The sequence below is a fragment of the Tauraco erythrolophus genome, chromosome 9 (assembly GCF_009769465.1).
Source record: "Tauraco erythrolophus isolate bTauEry1 chromosome 9, bTauEry1.pri, whole genome shotgun sequence".
NCBI classification, from domain to species: Eukaryota; Metazoa; Chordata; class Aves; order Musophagiformes; family Musophagidae; genus Tauraco; species Tauraco erythrolophus.
Window position 1 is genome coordinate 20,807,115 of NC_141473.1, and position 21,234 is coordinate 20,828,348.

At 40.7% G+C, this 21,234-nt stretch overlaps 1 protein-coding gene across 2 annotated transcripts in view; it reads right to left on the reverse strand.

Moving 5' to 3' along the window:
• Window positions 1–19,362, reverse strand: part of WDFY4 (WDFY family member 4) — a 138,532-nt gene extending 119,170 nt beyond the window's left edge. For both annotated transcript variants that reach the window (XM_086617035.1, XM_086617034.1), the window contains exons 1-10: window positions 19,102–19,362; window positions 12,684–12,798; window positions 11,722–11,825; window positions 10,126–10,272; window positions 9,567–9,756; window positions 8,219–8,408; window positions 5,846–6,003; window positions 5,065–5,517; window positions 3,337–3,441; window positions 2,283–2,473 (exon numbers count right to left, since the gene is read on the reverse strand). In XM_086617035.1, coding sequence (XP_086473161.1) covers window positions 2,283–2,473; window positions 3,337–3,441; window positions 5,065–5,517; window positions 5,846–6,003; window positions 8,219–8,408; window positions 9,567–9,756; window positions 10,126–10,272; window positions 11,722–11,825; window positions 12,684–12,798; window positions 19,102–19,362 — 1,914 coding nt within the window. The remainder of the gene's footprint in view (window positions 1–2,282; window positions 2,474–3,336; window positions 3,442–5,064; window positions 5,518–5,845; window positions 6,004–8,218; window positions 8,409–9,566; window positions 9,757–10,125; window positions 10,273–11,721; window positions 11,826–12,683; window positions 12,799–19,101) is intronic.
• Between the last annotated feature and the right edge of the window lie 1,872 nt (window positions 19,363–21,234).

The following is a 21,234-nucleotide window of genomic DNA, read 5'->3' on the forward strand; positions in this document are numbered from 1 at the left end:
GGAAAAAAGCCGTACAGAGTCAAATCCTAAGATAACGAAGTCATTACACCTCCTCTAACTTCAATGGGCTTAAAGCAGGTTATAAGTGAATGTCATTTGACAATATTACACATGCATAAAACCCAACCTATACCACTTGTAAATTTTGAATGTTATGGTATTGTCATTTTAAAACAAATCTAGAAAAGTTACTAAGAGTTGTAAAAGTGGAAGTAAAATTAGTGAGGAGAAAAGCTTGCAAGGTAACGGTCTACTGTATTTGAATCCATCCCAGGTTTTTGGGATGTTGCACAATTCATTTCGTAAATATGATGCTCTTTTAGGCACCAGGGACCTTTCAAATTTGACACTGTACCTTTTCACATTGGAAAGGACTAATCTTACAAAGTTTCCCAACAGATATAGAATCATAGAATAGTTAGGGTTGAAAGGAACCTCAAAGATCATCTAGTTCCAACCCCCCTGCCATAGGCAGGGACACCCTCCACTATACCAGGTTTCCCAAAGCCTCATCCAACCTGGCCTTGAACACTTCCAGGGACGGGGCAGCCACAACTTCTCTGAGCAACCTGTTCCAGTGCCTCATCACCCTCTGAGTGAAAAATTTCTTCCTTATATCTAATCTAAATCTGCCCTCTTTGAGTTTAAAGCCATTACTCCTTGTCTTATCACTACATGCCCTTGTGAAAAGTCCCTCTCCAGCTTTCCTATAGGCCCCCTATAAGTACTGGAAGGCTGCAATAAGATCACCCTGGAGCCTTCTCTTCTCCAGGCTGAACAGTCCCAACTCTCTCAGCCTGTCTTCATAGGAGAGGTTCTCCAGCCCTCAGATCACTGCACAAGCTGCTGAAGAGGAACAGTTTCTAACATATTTCCCTGTAACAGGATCTAGGACTGTGAGAAAGGGTTACCAGAACTGGAGGGGGGGGGGGGGGAACTCTATTACTGTCATTCAATTTCATATGATAATGTATCAAACCAGTCAGAGACTTCTGAACAGGGAGTAAATTTAATAACTCAGAGTTGAAGTTATCAGGATGGCTTTAACACATTTCAGAGAAGGTCAACAATAACCACATTTCCTCCAGCTCTAACTAAGTTAGAATTTAATCGCCTATGAGTTAGTATGCCTCTGTCTTGAATCTATAAAACTGATGTATGCTGGAAACCCCCTAACTCAGTTAACATTAACAGAATTTATTTCACATTCCATTATTTGTTATTCCTCATAATTGTCCACGTGCCACGCTGGAATACGGCAGTGCTAATTGCATTTGGGCTCAGGCTTTAACAGCTAAATATATATTAGCAAATCAATCTGAATTTGTGTGTAACACAATCACAGTCCCAATGGATGTAAATAATAAATTCATTTGCTTACATTATGCTTTAATACAGTTATGATTTGTCAAAATTAGACACTGAAGCTGCATTTATTTTCATATTAGTTTGGACACCATACTCAACTTCTCCACAAATACTGTTAAAGTTCACTGTTTCAAATCAAGGCTATAAGCTTTGTCACATTTTTAGTTTTTTAAAGTAACATGGTTCTTTTATCACAGAAATAGGTGATATATCATTCTGAAAGGTGAATTCAGTTCACAGTTGGAAGAGAAGGTAGAATGAAACTAAATCAGTGCTTACAACATGGCTGCTTTTCATTTTGATGCCTGAAGCACACTGATTATTTCCCCTGCTTCATTTCTTATGGATCAGACCTTCAATAAATACAACAGAGGCTAATAGCTCTAAACATTCATAAGACTCTTCTTTTCTATCATCTCTTATCTCTTTTTCTATGACACTGGCTTATGTGTGAGATGACAAAATCAAGGACAAAGTTTCAACCTTGGAAACTTATCAGAAATCAAGCTGTTCATCTCATGACTCTTCTGCTCCTTCCAGTCTTACTCCTTTACCTCTTCTAACATGCTCCCCCCACATCTCCTCCACTTTTATTCACATTTTCTCCTTTCTCTGTCAGTCTACACAGAACTGCTCATATAACTGTGCCCTTTATTTCCATTTCTCCATCCTGCATTACTATTTAAGTCTTCAAAATACTTCACAATCTGATACTGAGTGAAGGTGTAGACCACACACACATTGCTAAAAATCAAAGTGCCCAATTTACCAGAATCAAAAACTGCTTCATGGCTCTTTTTTCTTTTGCACTTGCCTTCTTGGAAAAAATACAGTGCTAGGGGTGAGATTAAGAGCAATTTGCTACAAGCCAAGCAGTTTCCAAGAAAACAGCAACCAAGTGTCGCAATGATTACCTTCAGCAGATCTAGTTTCAGATGTAACTCTCCTTGAGTAGAAGAACAGAGGGCCCCAATAATAATGCTCATATATTCTTCATAGTTGATGACTGATAGCTGCTCCAAGATGCTGAGAGTAGCACTCCTGTAGCACTCCTCATCCAGAAAGATCTTGATATATGGCACCATTCCATAGTCCTTCAGAACAACTGGGAACAAATATGGTATCATTCATTACTTAAACTATCCTTTACTTGCAGTTTTCACAGGCAGATTTTCAGTGTTGGCGTGAAGTGACACATTTCTACAAATACAGCAGGTGAGGCAAGAAGAGCTGGTTAAGCTGAAGATGACAAACTGAACAGCACAAGTACAACCTGGAATAAAATGACTGGACAACCATGGTTTCTAATCATCAGAGATGACAGCTTCCCAATGCAATAATGAATGAAAAGAAAAAGATGCCTTATTAGTTTTCAGCTTAAACATTTCTTTAGTTGAAGAGGAGTGTTCGATAGTTTGTGACAATAGATTTGCACTGTGTAAGATGCTGCAAACATGATGATTCTAGCGAATTAAATGAGTGGATTCCAGAATTCAGAAGAGTTCACTTCTACATTACTATGTTCCACAAGATTTCCCACACATACACCTCTTAGATATGCCAATATTAAATGTATGAATGTTACTCAACACGCGTCTGATCCCATCAAGATTTCAAATAATAGATACCAGAGAAGAAAATCTGCATGAACAAACAATACATAAAACGCACACACATAATTTTGTTTTCCACAAGGTTAAGTTTGTTTTCTATGTAAACACTTCAGGAATATCCATATGGATGAGGGAAGGGAGGTGGCTACTGGGATAAGGCTTGTTATGCAGGATGAGAATATCTTCGCCACATTTCTTCCTGGTGTAGCACTGTTGTCTCTACAATTCTAGCTCTTGTCCTTCATTTCTCACTGAAGCATGAAAGTCAGAAAACTTGTTAGCGCTCCTTAAGACTTATCATGGCCACTTACCGCCAAATATCACAAAGGTAATGCAGTTGTATGTAATTTCTTACCAGCGTTCCTCACAGACCCCACTGTAAGGGCAGCCACCATCTTCAGCATCACAGCATTTAATTCCTTCTCAGTGCCTTCTTCCAGACCAGGCAGATGAGTTCCAGCTGTCAGTAAATTAAAAGTCATAATACAATTCATACAAGACATGGTTAACTGTAGCTAAACTATTAAACCACAAAGGAAACCCAGTTCTCCAGCAAATTATAGTTCTCTCAGATATTACTTACAGGCTACTTGAACCCTAAAATAAGCAACAAAATATAGACAGGGCATTGTTTAGTCATCACAGTCTAGTCTGGGATCGGGAAACACAGGTCTGATTCTATGTTTTGCAGCCCAGATCTCCTGCATAACTATAAGAAATACTGGTAATAGCAGTGTTTCCACTTCCCAACTGATGTAGAGTTACCTGTTTAGTGATACCTGGCAGGAATGCACACAAATAAAAGAACATTATACATTATGAGCTATGAAGTGGTAAAATATTATAGCAGCAGGGAGTACTTAAAATACTTAAACTAGAAGTGTAGAGCAGAAACACACTGTATGTTTAAAGGCAAACATTTCCAGGACCAGACAGTGTAACGTAGGGTATTTTTAGATTTAAAAGTCTTGAAATTTTCAGGCTAGATTTCCAGAAACCAAAAGAGGGAATTAGTGATCACTTCACACAGTGTCTTCCCACCTATCCCTCTTCAACTGTGTGTCTAAATTTACAAATTACATAGCCATTCGATTACTCATTCTATAAAATTTATATCACTAAGTGATCTAAAGCAGTGAAATTAATGCAAAGACAGAAGAAAGACCCTGTGAACCAGCTGATAAACAGTAGGTAAGTTTTCAAGTACCTTGGTATTTATCTTGACAATCATTAGCTAAGTACTCTTGTACAAAACCCTATTTCTCTGATACCAAAAACGTAAACCTCAGTGTCTTTGCAGGTAACAGATGTCTGCACTCCAGAATTTCTGTTGCAATTCATATTCCTTCTGTTGCTTGGAATCTATGTACATAAATAACTCAATTGTTCTTGCTGCATCAGAAGTTATACCTGGTACTTTGGGTCTCTCCTCCTTTACTATATGACTATTGCACTGGAATTTAAAGCCATTTCCCAGTTTATAGGGCACAGAAAATGTTATCATGCATTTTTCTTTCTTTAAAATAGCAGTTATAAACTTTTAAATACGTAAGTCTGTCCCCTAAGTCAGCTGTACCCCACAGTTACCGCACCAGAACACCTTCTTGTTTTCAGGATAGGAGACAATTATAACAGATGATAATGGATGGTAGTAATTGTGGGTAATATATGGCCAAAATTCAAGAAAGTGCTTTCCATCATCAGTCTTCAGGATTAAGTGTTATTTTCAGAGGAACTAAGCACTGTGGAAAACTCTTTCTTCCTTTACTCTTAAGCCAGCATCCTAGAGAACCCCAAATTTAGACCTATTTAAAAGTGGAAGCTGAATGGTACCCTCCAGAACAACTCATCGTATACTGGTGAAGAATAGCCCAGAACTGTTTAGGCTAGTGAATAGAACGATAAGCAGCTAAGATTTCAGACAGGACCCAGTTTAGCATGTCATAAACTTAGGCCAGTTGGCTTGCAGACAAAATCTAGCTACTCAGTATATAAAATTTACAAATTGACTGTAGAAAGAGATTCATTCATTCCTCTTGATCTGACTACTTCAACAGTCATTTTGAATCACATTAAGTTGTACCTGACTTCCTCAGGATCTTGGCTTGCTTCCTCAAATGTGCCAGCAGTAGCCCTAAGAGCCCAGAGTCACGGAATATGTCGCTGAATAACAGGTCCTTCTTGGTCATGCTGAGAAGGCACCTGAGAGCTGTTAAGGTGCAAAATGGCACTACGTTTTCCTTTATCAAATACTGAACCTTCTTCAAAATTTCATGGGGCACATAGGATAGGTCTAGCACTATAGACTCCACCAGTCTAAAGAACTGGACTTGGACTGGGTGTGGTTTGAAATTGATTATGTCAGTAAACTGGTTGATAGGTTGTAGTGTCCATTCCAGAAGAAAGAAGTTGACTGTGTCCCAGGCCCATATGGTGCCAATTGCTCCCAAGATTCTTCTGCACAGGTGCTGATCATTACTTTTCTGGAAAACAGACTGCAACACCTGAAAGGCCTGGAGGTTTTTCACTGTCATTCCTGTGGAATAAAACCAGGTGAGATCATTTTTACATCAATGCTATTTAGGACCGCAAGCATCATAAATATGTTAAATCGTGTCAGAGTAGAAATAGGAGTCACAGACATGAGAGATGTGATTGGGAGGCATGTTCTCAACCTTGGATCAGACTCTACAGCTGACATGGTCAGTTCAGTTTGATGTAGGTAGCATTCGGGCTACTGCAGCATTAAGCACATAGATCAGAAGATCATGTCTCATACTCCTTTCTCCATCTTAAGACACATAATGAGTAGAGCTTCATTTTTCTATGACCCACCTACATAGCCACATATATATATACTGTACCAGAAGACCGTGTCTGTTCAAAATTGAAGTGCGGTAATTGCGGGTGTACAATATTGCCAGAAACTTTCAGTTCATTTTTTCCGCAGGTTGTAAGGCACGTCAGCATGTCCAAGATCTCATCCAGATAAGGGTCTCCATTTTGCTGCAACCCCTCACATCTAGGAACAAAACTTGGGACAGTCATATATTCATATCTTAGTAATACAAGCATTTTTGATGTATCACCAGGTACTGAGCACACAGGAGCTACCCATTTTACTCTCCACTCCTCCTCAGCCTATTTTACTGTCTTACCTTATTTCTATGACTTGTTTAACTGTCTTAGAAACAGTAACTCCACACCATGGTGGCACATCCTGAATCAGAACAAAACTTACAAACTAAAGCAACACTAAGATTCTTCTGAAGAAAAGGAAGACAAACATTGGAATTTAATCCAGTTATGTGCACTTTTTTTTAAAAAAAAAAAGTAATTCTGTCCACAATAATGCCTGTTTTGGGGAGCAAAAATTTAAAATTTGTGAGAGATCAGAAAATTAAAACAGGCAGTTCACATTAAAAGGTAGGCGTATGGTTGGCAAGGTAAGGGACTTGCTAACTGAGACAAAAACAGAAAAATATCAGCCCTTCGGAAGGGAAGAGTTTTCTATTGCCTGAGCTTTGTGAATCAGACATAAAAATGGCATGTCTCCTATGTGAAGAAATAATTTGAACTGTAACTCAGGTTAATTTAGATTGAAACACGGAGTCTGTCAAAGGAAAGAGAGCTGCTTATCACGTCATCCTATTCTGCACTGCTTAGAGGGGTCAATTCTTAAGGAAAACTGCAGCATCTGGGCATGGGTTAGTGGCAGAGCAATAGATTGATACTGGAAGATAGGAAAATCTCAGGAGAAAATAAAACCAAACATGTTCTGTTTTAATCTAAACAAGGAAAAAAAAGCGTTTAGGGCAAAGGCTAATATCCGCTTTGGCCTGAAAGAATGCTATGAGCAATATTCTTTCTACTTGAAAAAGAGATTCCAAACATCAGAGAATAGGAAACCTGGTCACACAAAATGTTCAGGAAAGCAGCTCTCTGTCTGTCCTTTCTGCCAGTATATGCTGGGACGGGAGACTAATTTGACACCCTGAGCACCTGTATGTTATTTCTGTCTCTCTAGCCTAGTTACATCAGTTAAAAACGGCAGAGGCAGTCATAGCCCTTACTGATAAAGATCAGGTGTTTCTGCCCTTATATGGATAGAATTTCATCAGAAATGTAAATAAGCTGTGTTGAGATGTATAAGGGAAAGCTAGACAATCTATGGTAACTAAAGAAAACACTGCCAGAAAAAGAAAAAACATTTTCAACTGTAGGTTAATAATTTTGTGCCATTCAAAAATCATCAGAAATCACACTCACCTACAGGTATCTTTGGATTCACGATTCAAATTACAATCCTCTAGATACAAATTACAAAACACTCCCTCTCAGTCTAATACACTGGTGAGGGACTAAAGTTCTTGCAAATGTTTGAGAAGTACAAGAAAAGGCAAAGCCAGAAACAACAATAGATTGAGAAGATCTGGAAATGCTCTCTTGATACAATATTAGAGAAAACCCAAACAAGGCTGCCCAGGGAGGTGGTTGAGTCCCCATCCCTGGATGTGTTTAAGAATAGGGTGGATGATCTACTTGAGGATATGGTTTAATGGGGATTAGGGATGGTTGGACTCGATGATCTCTAAGGTCTTTTCCAACCTAGAAATCTATGAATCTATGAAAGATTCCTAAGTGCTTCTGAGGAAGTGGTCTACCGTACTGTTTTGACTTAGCCAACTCAGACCCTGGTTAGACAATGCAAGGAGACAAGGAGACTAAAAGATTCTACTTTGCACTTTTGATTGGGGGATGTAGAGGGGATTTGTCCTGATATGTTCATATTAATCTCATTTCTGAAGAATGTAACCATTTCAGATACAAGTTTGGGTGAGTTTGTTTTCTACACAGCAAGGAGATCAGCTTTCCCTCCCCAGCTGACTGCATTCATGGATCAAGAGTTCACCTTAACTGAGACAAATATCTCAGACCTACATTCCCTTTAATACTAATTGATGAAAAACCTCTGTCTTGTGTTCAGTAAGTCCCTATTCCATCTGTAGACTAACTTCTCCTACCATTAATTTCTGTTATGGTTTCAATAGTAAAAGTTATGTACTACTTCCCTTCCTAAAACAACAATGAAAGACCCAACATTTGAGGTCTTTATTACTGGCTTTGCATCCACACAGGATTACCTACATGATTCATATTTTAAAATAGACCACCATGAGTTCTGAGAAAGAAGTTTTACTATCCTGTAGAAGCCCACTAAAAACCTTGCTACTTACCTGAGTAAAATTTTTAGCAGGAGTTGATAGCCATCATTATTTTCAAACTCTGTTAATAAAGCTGATGATATGGGATAGGAATCTTTCACAAAGCACAAGACAATACTAGCAGCTTCACACACATCACAAGCAGGTAGAGTATCAGTCAGTTTAAAAAGATTCTGAATAGCTATTTTAATGCAGTCCACAGCTGTGTGGAAAAAAAAAAGAGGCGGGTATTTAAGAACTGACAGTTAAACAAGTTCAAAGTTATTAACAAAAATTGAATTACACGTTTGAAAAGTTATTTTCCACTAAAATATGAGTCAGTTAATTCTTTTTCTCGAAAGAAAAGACAAGAGGATATATGAACATCACACTCATCTCAGAGGCTACAGGAAGAACATTTCTGTTTTTAAAGTAAGCATGAATTTCTTTGCTTAAGCCCCAGAAATTAATTCAGTCTCAGGAGTACAAACTTCCAACCCACTCCACTTATCAAAATTCATATACAGAGAGTCCAGCGGACTGAGTACTAGGTAAGCGGAGGCTGACATATTTAATTGTCCTGTAGTAAGTCAATCACACATTCTGTGCAGAGTTCACAGATTAATTCTTTGCTCAATGAGGCATATGTAACGGGATATACACATCTTGCTCTGAGCAATGAAGCCTAGTTTTCTTGTCTAATCTGATGGCCAGTCCTTCCAGGACAGCTTCAAAATGTCTAAACAGTTCAGTACTCTTAGAACTATTTTTTCTGTGCCTTTCAATCTTAGCCAGGAAATGAAATTTATATTTTAAAAAATAAAAATACCTATATGCAGTTACACCATGACAAGGAATACTGACAGTAAAGTGTGGATTATAAAACTTTTTTTTTCTTCTAATAAATTCAGACTCATGGCCTTTGCACTTCCTAGTAACAAAAATAACTGCTTACTCTAATAAAGCCTAGGAAGAAACAAGAAAGTAACTCAAGCAATCATGATGTTGCCCCAAAAGATACTGTTCCTCTGGCAGTGCCCTCAACCTTGTATTTAGAGAGTCCACAACCCTTAGGCTCACACATTGAGTCATATAACTTAAAAAAAAAAATGTAATACATCTTGTCTTTGCCTACATTAGTGTGATCAAGCAGGATTTGCTCTTGCCTGTAATTTTATTTTTTGCATAGAAAAAACTTCAGTTTCCCGATGGCTATCAGTACTAAATAAAGCTGCTGTCTAGAAAGCCAAGTGCCCATGCTTTGCAGTTGACTGACTACCAGATGATGTAGAGATAAAAATCTATCCCAGGGAGACGACTCTTGAGGATTCATTCCCAGTGGAGTTATGAAGAAAAGAGAAGCCAAATTACTAAACCAAACCTTGTAGGTACACAATGCTGTTTTTCGTCTGAGCCTTTGAAATTGTTCTCAGCACACGGCCTGCAGGTACTTTCCATGAGTGGCTACACTGGTCCCAGAGCGAAGCAGTTGCTATAATTAATGACTGAAGCTTATCAGCTGCCAGAAGTTCCTCTACACCTTGTTCCTCTCTGTACATGTTAATCATTATCTGAAAAGTAAACAAACATCAGATACAATATACACCTCTAGAAATATCTGGGAGTTCAAAAAAAATCTATTGGGAAGGGGGTTATAGTTTGATACTAATTGCTAGGAGAAAGGATGCAGTGAAACAAACAAATAAAACTATCCCTAGAATATTCTCAACGGATTTTTTTTTTTCCCCACTTACAAAGTCATGCTGTTTTGTGTAACAAAAAAAAATAAGAGATATAGAGGCACCATCTTAGATTGAACAAGCATCAGGAGCACTATAAAACAATGGTTTTCAGTCCAAATTTACTTCTTTTTCCGGCAGTTTGAATCAATCACCAGCTAAAAGTCCAAGTGAAAATTAACTCCCACAGGTGCATCTCACCTTAACAAGCATTTCCTGAGTTTGAGTGTCATCCTCACTTGTCTTTTCATCATCACTGGTTTTCTTCAGAGGAAAAGTAAAGAAAAGGTACAGGCACTGCATCAGAGCAGCTGGAAGGCCAGATCCAATGATGTTCCACATAGTTCTCTAAGTAAGGAAAATAAAAATCAGCCCCCCTAGAAGATGACCACAGTTTCCTTGTGTTTCTACATACTGAGTGTAGTCATGGCAGATGAAAGAGCTACTTGAGCATTTTATCCTTACAAGTGCTCTAGGGCACACAAGCATGGTAATCATATAGTATTAGCATGGCTGTACAAATCCACTTGGCAGAAGTAAACACACTGACTGTGTGTTGCCCTAGTTGTTCCCATCACTCCAAATGAACTACAGCTTTGACAGAGATACATACTGGGTCCTGCATAAGGAGACCTACAGTCAATAAAGCACACAACCTGTAAACTAGCAGCTAAAATAGCAGTAGGGCCAGGGGCAGATAGTGCCCCTTTATAATTAGTTCACAGGACATCCTGCAGCTAAAGAGGCTTGGTATGCTAAAAACATGAGTTTTCCGTTCCCTCCTTGACCCAGCATAGCAGCAATTTAGCTATAACGTCTTTGCTTTTGTAACATATTCAATAACTGCACACACTTATAATTATAGCTTTTACAAATGCAAGAGACACTGTTTCTCCACAACGTTTCTCATCACTTAGTTTCTTCCCATCTTCACTATGGCTGTCTACAACTTACAGAGAAGTTCCAGTGTGTCTGCTTGGCATGCAATAATCAAAACAAAAATCAGCAACAAATTAAACACAAGAGTGAAGTTTATGATATGAAGTTTTGTGAGTGTGTATGCTACAAAAAATAGCAATGTCTTAAATTTGTAGAAAACACAAACCTCACTAGAAACTTCATGTGTGACTAACTGTATATAGTTTTATAGAGCTTCTTATGACACAGAACATGCCCGCTAGAAGGTGACCATAAGATTTCACTTCCATGTACCTGAATAAGGATGAGAAACTGCTCAGCTCAATGTCAGGAATAAACGCACCCCCTGATGCTCATCGGCAGGCTGTACTGCTGATGCCAGCCTGCATTCAGGATGGATGTACAAGTAGAGTCTGTGAAATGCCTTCAAATTCTTCAAAATGAGAGGCTATCAGGGTGGAAAATCCAACCACTGCATTACTAGACAGACAGATCCTTACTAGTCATCTTTTTGATATGTAAGCTAGAGTGACAAAGAAAGGTTGAAGAGCCACGATACACAATGGAAAAAAAAAAAAGATAAATTAGAGGAACACGAGAAAAAACAGCTTCCTGATTGCCAAAACAAAAAAGCTATCTGAAAGCACAGAGCACTTACTTCCTTCTTTTAGAAAAGCCTTAACTATAAACTTGCTGGTGTGTGTTCTATCTGACTGTATACCCTGGGCATGCTGAAGCATAAAGCATTGAGGATAAAGCAAACATGAGACTCAGGTGGTTCCACTGTTGGGGCAGCTGCCCATCTTCTCTGAAATAAAAAGGAAGAAAACTAAACAAGACAAAACAAAACAAAAAACCCTTTGTAGTAATTTCTCTTACCATGTCAGTCTGTGAGAGCAGATACACTGATTTCAGGAGCAAATGGCCATCTTCCGTTTCCCCTTTCTGTTGCAGCAATTGCTCCAAAGCCAGACGAGCTTCCTCTATTACCACAAAAACATTAAAATTTAATTCCTTGATGAAAGGTGAAAATGCTGCATTGATTCTGTCTTAGATCTGACAAATTTACAAAATTACAGTAGCAGGAGTCCGCTGAAGTGAACAGAAGGACATAAGATTTTGATCCAGCATCCAGCTTGGGACAGTTCATGTCAACCACATGTTTCAAACAGACAAGCTTCACTGGAAATACCAGCTCCCTTCATGAAGTCTACCAACTGATCAGTGCAAAGAACGTACAACAACCACCAGGAATCATAGAATGGTTAGGGTTGGAAGGGACCTTAAAGATCACCTAGTTCCAACCCCCCTGCCATGGGCAAAGAAACCCTCCACTACACCAGGTTGCCCAAAGCCTCATACAACCTGGCCTTGAACACTTCCAGGGATGGGGCATCCACAACTCTGGGCAACCTGTTTCAGTGCCTCACCACCCTCAATGTAAAAAATTTCTTCCTTACATCTAATCGAAATCTCCCCTTTTTCAGTTTAAATCCATTGCCCCTTGTCCAGGAAAGCCATGTGTGGCTAGCAGTACTTTTCTCACTAAAGAAAGCTTCTCAGAACAGCAAGTAGCCTACTCTTTTACTGCATAGCTGCAGTATTATACATTTCCATCTTCAAAAGTTCCAAAACAAAGGTCAGCACAGCATACAAGGCCAGATCTTCAGTTCAATCATCCAAAACCAGTGCTAGCTCACATCTACTAAAAGGTCTGGCTTGCAACACTTTGCATTTTCCTGTTCCCTCTTTATTTCCCTCATGCTAAGCACAGAGGACAGTTGACTGACACCACATTCCCAGAATAAGTGAATCCAGTGAATATGGTTTGGGACCATTACCTGCAGGTTTGCCATTGAGGTTCTTCTTAATTTCTTTTGTCAGAAGCTTGGAAACCTCACTGGCTAACAGCTGAATGTTGGGGAATACGATTACTCCAGCAGACTCGTCCCAGACCTAAAATCCAAGTGTAATTGTTAAGCCTTTCTTATATAGCACGTCTTTGCTAGATTGAGAAGTACTGATAAATATAAACAAACAAACATAAAGCTAACATTCCCCTGCAAAATTCCCTCCCCAGCCAGTGTAGTCCATTGAGCAGTATTTGCCAGACAGGAAGGATTCTCACACTACAGATACAGAAGTTAACCTGGAACTACCATTTGAATCATGTAATGCACCTACTAGAGAGCATTTACATTATTTTCTCCATTGAATATAAGTAAAACAATGTAAATGTTTGTCATAGCCCCTGTGTCACTAATTACTTGTATCAAAAAGCATGCTAGTCCCTTTTGAAATACAATATAAACGCCCTGTACCCTGAAGAAGTTACAGCTGCAGTTCTCCAAGAATTTTTCAGTAAAAGCATATTCTTCTCCAAAAACTTGTCTCCTCATAAATAAAACCCCAGTTTTCTACTGAATAAAAATTAAAAATAAAAATGCTGTTTTCTCTGTTCAGCAAGTCATTGCATAGTTTCAGCTCCCTAGAGACTGAAATGGGATTGGAACTGCTGCTCTCATGGAGCCTTTGCAACAGATTTGTCAAAAAGAAACCACGGTAATACAGGACTACTGCTCCCAGGTAGCAGTATACTGGCCAAGATTCACCTGAAACTGAACTACTTCTTTTGAGTCAATAAATTTATAAAAATGACAGAATGAACAAACGAGTTTTTGGTTTGGGGTCATGGTTGGGTTTATTGTGGGGTTTTTTTTAATACATTCGTAAAGTTTTTGCCTTTCAATTCTACTTTATTCTGGGAGGAAAGTAGGGCTCATAAAATCAGCCTTTCTTGCCAGACAGAAATAATCTTTGCTGAAAACTAAGGAAATAAAAGAGAACATGGGGAAAGGAACTGAAAGACCAGCAATATTCTAGCCCAAAAGGCACTAGTTGTGATTTTGCAGCAATATGAGTTGCCTGACCATCTGCCTGTGAGGTTAAGATGTAGGCTGCCAGGCCTGGAGTGACAATCCTGCCTGGCTAGGCATTTACAACACTACAAGGTAGGTCACATCATGATTACAGATCGGTGCTAACATAGGAAAAGATGCACTTCTAAAATGCTGAGATGGTGAAAGTAAATATTTACCAGATCATGATTTCTAAACATTTCCTGTGCTATAACAAGGACCTCTAAACAGGAAGGTATAGTCCTAAATGCATAGCTAGCCTAGGAAAGCAAATTCATAGAAAAATTTATAAGCAACTTATAAATAAGTGTATAAATTACTTGTTCAAGAATGAACAAGCATTTCAATGTAAAACTGACAAGAGGAACAACAGCAAGACTTGATGGTTCCCTGTTCTGAGTCTGACAAACAGATCTCCTCTCAAATGCTTGTTAATCTTGAATTTGGAGGGAAAAAAATTCAAAAGCCATAAAAAATATTCCAGTAGACTATCGCATCCAAATGGCATCTGCAAATCAGGTGCCATTACTTTTATATAGAACATCTGACGCTACACACATCAATGTATTAGCAATAGTGCAGCATTCACCTCTAAATACCAGGCTGAGACACCTCTGTCCCTAGCAACCTTGAAAATTTGCTTTACAAAAGTCTCCTCCTTCTAGAAGCTCAGAAAAATCAAGCTGTAAGGCCAGATGATGAAACGAAAGTAAGAAAAACAGTAAGACATCTGTTCTCCCAAAATAATTTGGAGCAAACACCCCATAATACCATCTGCCAAGAAATCACTGCAACTCTTTGTGAAAGACCATCTATGAATATTATTTCATCCCCCTACTGTTGCTTTCAATTAGTTGCTCGCTCTTTGCTGATGGCAGCTTATGGACAAGCTATTTCTTTCCCCACAAAGTGCCAGTCATCTGTCGGCAATCAGGCAAGCACCTACTTTTTACTTCATTTTCTGCATTCACCTCTGGAACTGCACCTAACTCCTTTTCTGGGCTATAAAACAGTGAAACACAATTGTATGGTGTGCCTATCAATTAATTTTCAATCAATCAACAATATTAAAAAAAACAAGCTATTTTTTTTTCAGATTTTGACCTTAAATTATTTTCAGAGACCCTCAGTTGCTGGAGCAAAATCCACGAATTCCTGCACTTCTGATGCAGAAATGAGGGAAGATCTGTAAAGAACAGAAGCAAGCTGGGCAAACACAATGACATGAAACCCACAGCCACTTAAGAACATACAATGTCTGTCATTAAGCTATATTCTTTTTCAGAAGAAAGCAGTGATAGGTTCCTGCCCCTCTGCCTCAAAGAGGAACACCCTCTGAACACTTCAGAAAGGAGTTATTATATTCACTTTTCTGCTAATAGAAAAAGCAGGATACATTTTAGAAGTTCAAATCATGCACAGCAGAGAGCAGTAATCAAAGGTTCACAGCAATGCTACCATTGTGCAAATATTTAGCAAATCTATGTCACTACAGACCAGGCCAATAATGTTCTGATTTGATTTTATAGATGATTTTCCTGTGGGTCAGACACCAGCCTCTAGAATATGCTCTCTTTTGAGAACAGACCTAATCGGTTCCATATTAATCTTTGAATCTATAAGAGATCCGTATCTGGGAAAACATCAACCTGATTCCATTCCAGGATGTCTGCCTCAAATAACATGGTATTGATGTAATCTGATTTTCTTTGTTCCTCTTAAGCCTGTTTCTACATGTTTAAGATTCTGCCACAAGTTCCCTGTGTCTGCTGTTGCCATATGTTCTTCCTATATGTCCTTCCTCTCTTCTTTACAGAGAGATGCTAGCTCAAAAGCCAGCGATGTAATAGAACATTATGATACTTTCTGAGGCACCAAGAGGGAAGATACAAGAGGGCACATCGAAATTATTCCCAGCCTAGGCCTGAATCACAAGCAGATAGCTAACATTTTCCTCCTACAGCTTTTCCTTCCACATCAAGGAGTATCAGTGAATAGTGAGTCCCCACACCCCAGATGGCTCCTGGTTACACCCTTTCTTTCCAGCCAAGTGAGTAAGAGCTAAAGCTCCAAGACAAAAAGACAGAGATGCACTGGCATCTGTATGATCAAACAAGGAACGGAAAAGCTAGAGACTAAAATCCTCCAAGTAGGGAGTGGACTTATGCAGAGTCCCCTCTTAAAGAGGAGGAAGTGAGGCAGTTTCTCTAAGAACTTCATAAATGTACAACTCAAACGAAGATGTGTCTCCCCAAGCCAGCCCAGGGGTTTAGCACAAAGTGGAAGGCTGGTACGTGAAGAGAGTAAAAGTCATACTGGGAAGGACATGATGACTCAAAGCTAAAGTCCCAGATCCTCCACAATGTACTCCTAAATTAATGATGCAAGGCCAAAAGGCTCTAGCCACACATCTGAACCTAAATGCCTACAAAGGACTGCAAAGCTCCACTCATACATCTAAGTGGAAGAATCTCTTAGGGCACAAAATCAAGTGTTAAGCTAGCAAGGAATTCATATCTCCATTCTGAATATATTCTGTAGCCAAAATATCCTTTAGGAATTTAAAAGCCCCTCTTCGCAAGCATTACTGCAATTAAGGAAATCACTTTCCACAATCCTAAAGCATGTGAAGTTCAACCCTACAAGAGGGGAAATACATGATGAGTATGCATATGCACAACATCGCCAGTCTGTTAGAAATACTCAGTTGGTCTCCTGGGGAATAGCTGTCCATTGACCCATTGGTACTAAAGTTTATTTTGCATATGTCATGATAATTAAGCAATTTCCTGCTTTGCTATCCAATTTTTAATTCCTAAGACTTCTAGATTTTGTAGCTTTCATCAGCTTTATTCAGTAACAACTTCCTCAGTCCTTTGAAAGTTCCACTCCAAAAAACGACCGTTGCATGTAAGGCATTCTTGCTATTCATACTTAGTTGATGATCAGCATATCTGAAGTTCTACATCATCTCGCCAAGATTTGCTTACTTCATGTTCACTATACGGTATTCAAAAACTAAAGCCGCAACAGAATTCAGAAACTCTGAGATCTGGGAATTTCAATTTCATTGTAAATTTGAGGCAGGAAAACCTCAGCAGAAGAATTTCACAAGCCTGCAATACATTGCTTATGAGAGAGAGGGAGCAGTTTGGAGAGACTATCTCCCACAGCAAAGCCTGTCTTGGGATGAAGCTAGACCCTTGATGCAGTAAGAATGTATGTTTTCCATGGATCTTCAAGAGGAAGGAGGACAGGAGGTCTGAAAACAGGTCTAGGAAAAGCAGAATAGATGGCTTTTGCTCCAAGCAAAAAGGTTGTCTCTTGTTGCTGTGCTGTCTTACAAGAACAAGAGTGCAATTTTCAGCATGCCATTTGAAAAGAAGATTCATGGAATAAGAAGGTGCCCCCCTACATAAAACTGTCAGATTATCAGTCCTGATCTGACTTCGAAGAGCATTCTTTGAAGGCTGTGGAAGGAACGTTGCCCCTTTGCAAAGCCAGAATTTTTGTGACCTGATAAAGCGATGGTGAGCTCCCAGAAGACCCAAGCCCGCCCCAGCACATGTAATGCCATATGCAGAGAGAGAGATTCGTTTCCAGTGCCAGGCACATATGCAGAGCAACAGCTCTTCTCCTCAAATATAGTTTTTGGTTCAGAAGGGACACTCTTCTACACAAAAAAATCCAGAAGTTGAGAGGAAGTGGTGAAAAGTGAAAGCTTTGTCAGCAACGATAAAATATCTGTAGGGCCATTTGGATTAAACAAGAAGGCTGCTTCTGAGACCCCAGGCTACACACTCATTGACTTTTCAGACCCTTTCATTCGTTTTGTCTGAGCTGCCTTGGACCAGGGCAAGCTTGTACTCAAACCAGCAAACTCTTCATCATAGGCATCACCAAACCCTATCTGCAACTCAGTTGCACCATGCTGACACCAATGGGTGACCTCCTTCAGTGCTGTTAACTGACACCAGCATCTACAGCAGTTCCAAAGTCCTGATCTGCACCAAGACTTAGAAGCTTCACAGGCTCATGCTCCATCTAGCTGAGTGAAAGGTTTATGAATATCTGCAAGTTACTTCTGCTTTACTGTCATGAACACCAAAGATTTCATAGCCCTAAGCACAGTGATTTCCTCACACATGCAGTTTAGAACATCCCTCTCAATATGCAGTATCACTTTATGTCCCACCATGCTTCCATATAAACAGAGTGAACATGTCATTAATTTATTTTTTTTCTGACCTGCCCACTGACTTCTTTTTAGCAAACCAGCTTGGTTAGGCATGGAACAGACGGATCTGAGTTTGGTGACTCAAAAACACTGAAAACTCACAAGTACAGATGGATGAAATATGCCATTATTAAAATATGGTTTCACCAAAAATAATCTTTTATTTTCTTTCTGAAAGACTTACATAGGGAGAGAGTGTAAAAACACAGACTCCATACCCATAAATACCCAAGGTAATCCAAGAGAAAAACAATTGTTCTATACTACAACACAGCCACAGTATGTTTAAAGATAGATCAGACTTTCTGCTCCTCTCAGGATAAGCTTTGCCATTCTGTTGCTGTATGGTCCACTCAAACAGTTCCCTATACATTTCAAATACTCTAGCAAACAAAACCAACCCATAAAGCTCCCATTCACTGCAGAGCTCTTCCAGTTTCCCTTTCAGTATGGCCATCTCAGAAATTGTTGGCTGATGGAAGTTCTAGGGCATGGAGTAGGGCAGCCTGCTAACTAAAATGTTCTTGTTCCCAGCTGTGTCCCTCACCCACAGTATGACCTTCCTGTCCTCATGCCTCAGCTTCCCCATCTATAACACAATTCTTCTCTCAAGCACTCAAATGAGACATCAGCACTCTCATTAACCCAAAAATTCCATCTGAAGACTGTACCCCTGCATTTCCCCTAGCTGGCTGCATGCCACAACCACATTTTCCCAGACTTAAATTGTGCTCAGTCTCCACTAAGTAATAAAATAGATGAGGCAGACATGAAGTAACCTCTTCACAGGGTAGTCGCTTTGAAACACACCTGTCTCATCAACACATCTCTTGACTCTAAGAATAGAATTTTGCCATTCACAAAAGTAAAGCAGCTCCCCCATATATTTTTCTCATGCTAACACAGCAGGTTAGTTAGATGAAAGGAGGACAAGAAACTGTTTCCCCAGGCTCCCAATGGAATAAAAGTTGTTATCACCTAGATGAAGGAATCATGCTCCAGTTAATTCCTCTGGCAGTTAGAGTGACCCCAGAACAAGCAGAGCAACAGAAACTCAAATTTACATCCTTAGCATCTGCACTAAAGGCAACAAGGAGAACAAACCTTTAAGAAGAGGGGAAGAAAGTCCAGCAGCCTCCTCTGTTGCTCCTCTGGGATGAGAAATGGAGCCACCTGCTCATACTCCACAAACTGTCTTCCTAGAGTCTCCCACTGGAGAGAATGGCTCTGGGGTGGCTTGTCCTTGCTGTGTGCGTTCTGTCCTGGCACTTCTGCTTTGTCTCCATCATCAGGGCTTTGCTCTTGCTGTCCTGCTTTGCCAGGTGAATCTTCCAGCTGCCACGTGACTTCAGCTGCTTTGTCCATGCTAAAATGAGACCTGAAGTGAAAGATACTGTTATTTACAGTTTGCATCATCTCTTACCAGTCAACCGTCCCATGAAACTAGACACTGACAGTTTTAATTATTGGAGTTGGGGAATTTAGATGTATGGAAACGCTGGCAGCCACTCACTCTTTTCCAATTCTGATGGCAAAGCACTCTGCTCCTGGACTTGTATTACTATCTTGCAATCACATGAACATGACCTTCTGGGAGGCCACTGACACAGCCTTGAATCCACAGCAACCCTACTCCTTTGCCGTAGCTTTCTGTGAGCTCACCCTGTGTCATGGTTTGAAGTGGGGGGGAGGTCCGGGTGGCAGAAGCTGCCCATCAGACCGGCCTCCCATCCCCCTCGGGGCTTGAGCCAATCGGCGCCTCTGCGAATTGCCCTATTTACGTCGGACAAAGGAACCGGAAAGGTGTGCCTGTGCCCAGGAGCAAGGAGACGGGAGGGGGGCACGGCTCCCGCTCCCGGCCGGCCCGACGGCCCGGGACGGGCCAGTGCCCACCCAGTCGAGGATGGCGGCGGCGGAGCCGCTTGGGGAACTTGGGGAGAGTTCCGCTCCCGGGGTGCCCACCGGGCCGAGTTCACCCAGAAAAGACTGAGACCTGAGAAACGGCCACACAGATAAGAGGTCAGTGAAGATGGAACGGAACAACGTGTGCCGCGGCTGAGTCCCCCTTGCGAGCAGCCCCTTTGCAACAAGTCCTCGGTGGAGCAGGCAGAGACCCACTCGCAGCCCGTGGAGGACCCACGTCGAGAAGAGATGCCAGAGCCTGAGTACGGTACGCATCTAGAGCCCGTGGGCTGACCCCCGCCGATGGGGAGGTGCTTTGTTAAAGGAGATGCCTGAGCCTGAGACTATTGTGAATCATGGGCACAGGTCGAGGCGCATTTACGCATCTAAGTCTGTACGGAGACGCATTTAAGGTCGATATGACAACCCATGCCGGAGCGCATTTAAAGTCTGTACGATGACCCACGCCAGAGCGAGTGGCTACAGCTCCTTAAAAGTCCAGGACTGGTAAAGCCCGCACTTGGGGCAAATCCGATGGGGTAAGGATTTGCCTCCTAGCGGGTAGGATTCACGCTTTCGCCGTGAGTAGGGGATCCGCTGGAGCAAGGGACAATGGTGTAAGGACTCCTTTTCCTTTAAGGGAAGCGGCAGTAACAACTTGGAATGAACTGACCTGCACTCCCCCATTCCCTGCCCCCCTGCGCTGCTGGGGGGAGGAGGTAGAGCCGGGAAGAAGAGGCAAAGAGGGGGGAGTGGTGTTGATTTTAAGACCGGGCCTTGTTTTCTTGTTATCCTCTCAAGTAACTGTTTTTGTTTGCTTTTCTCTTTGTAGGTAGCTGTTAATAAATAGTTTTGCTTTAAGAAAACAGCCTCTTTTGCCCGGGACTGTGGTTGGTGGGTGCTGCTCTGTTCCTGTCTCGACCCTCAGCTCTTTTATTATATTTTTCTCCTCTCCATTTTACTGGAGTGGGAGAGCTGCCTGGGGTTTAGTTGCCGGATCGGCCTAACCCACGACACCCTGCTACCCAGAGCCTACACAATGACAACACTTAGACCAACAGAAATCAGACTTCTCCAGTTTCCATCAATATCAGCCATGTGCTTATTGGTGTCTAGGACATCGTTGAACTACTCAAAAGATGACACACATTAATTATCATAGTGTGGGCAGTCAGCTGGGGAGTTGTCACCAAGATGAATGTAGCTCATCACTTTAGTTACCAAATATATTGTCTTTTAAGAGCCTAGAAGAATCTTTAAATCACCATTACAACCTCTCAAAGAAAGACACCAACATACCTCCCTTTCTAGGAAATAGGTTCCATCTCTACAGTG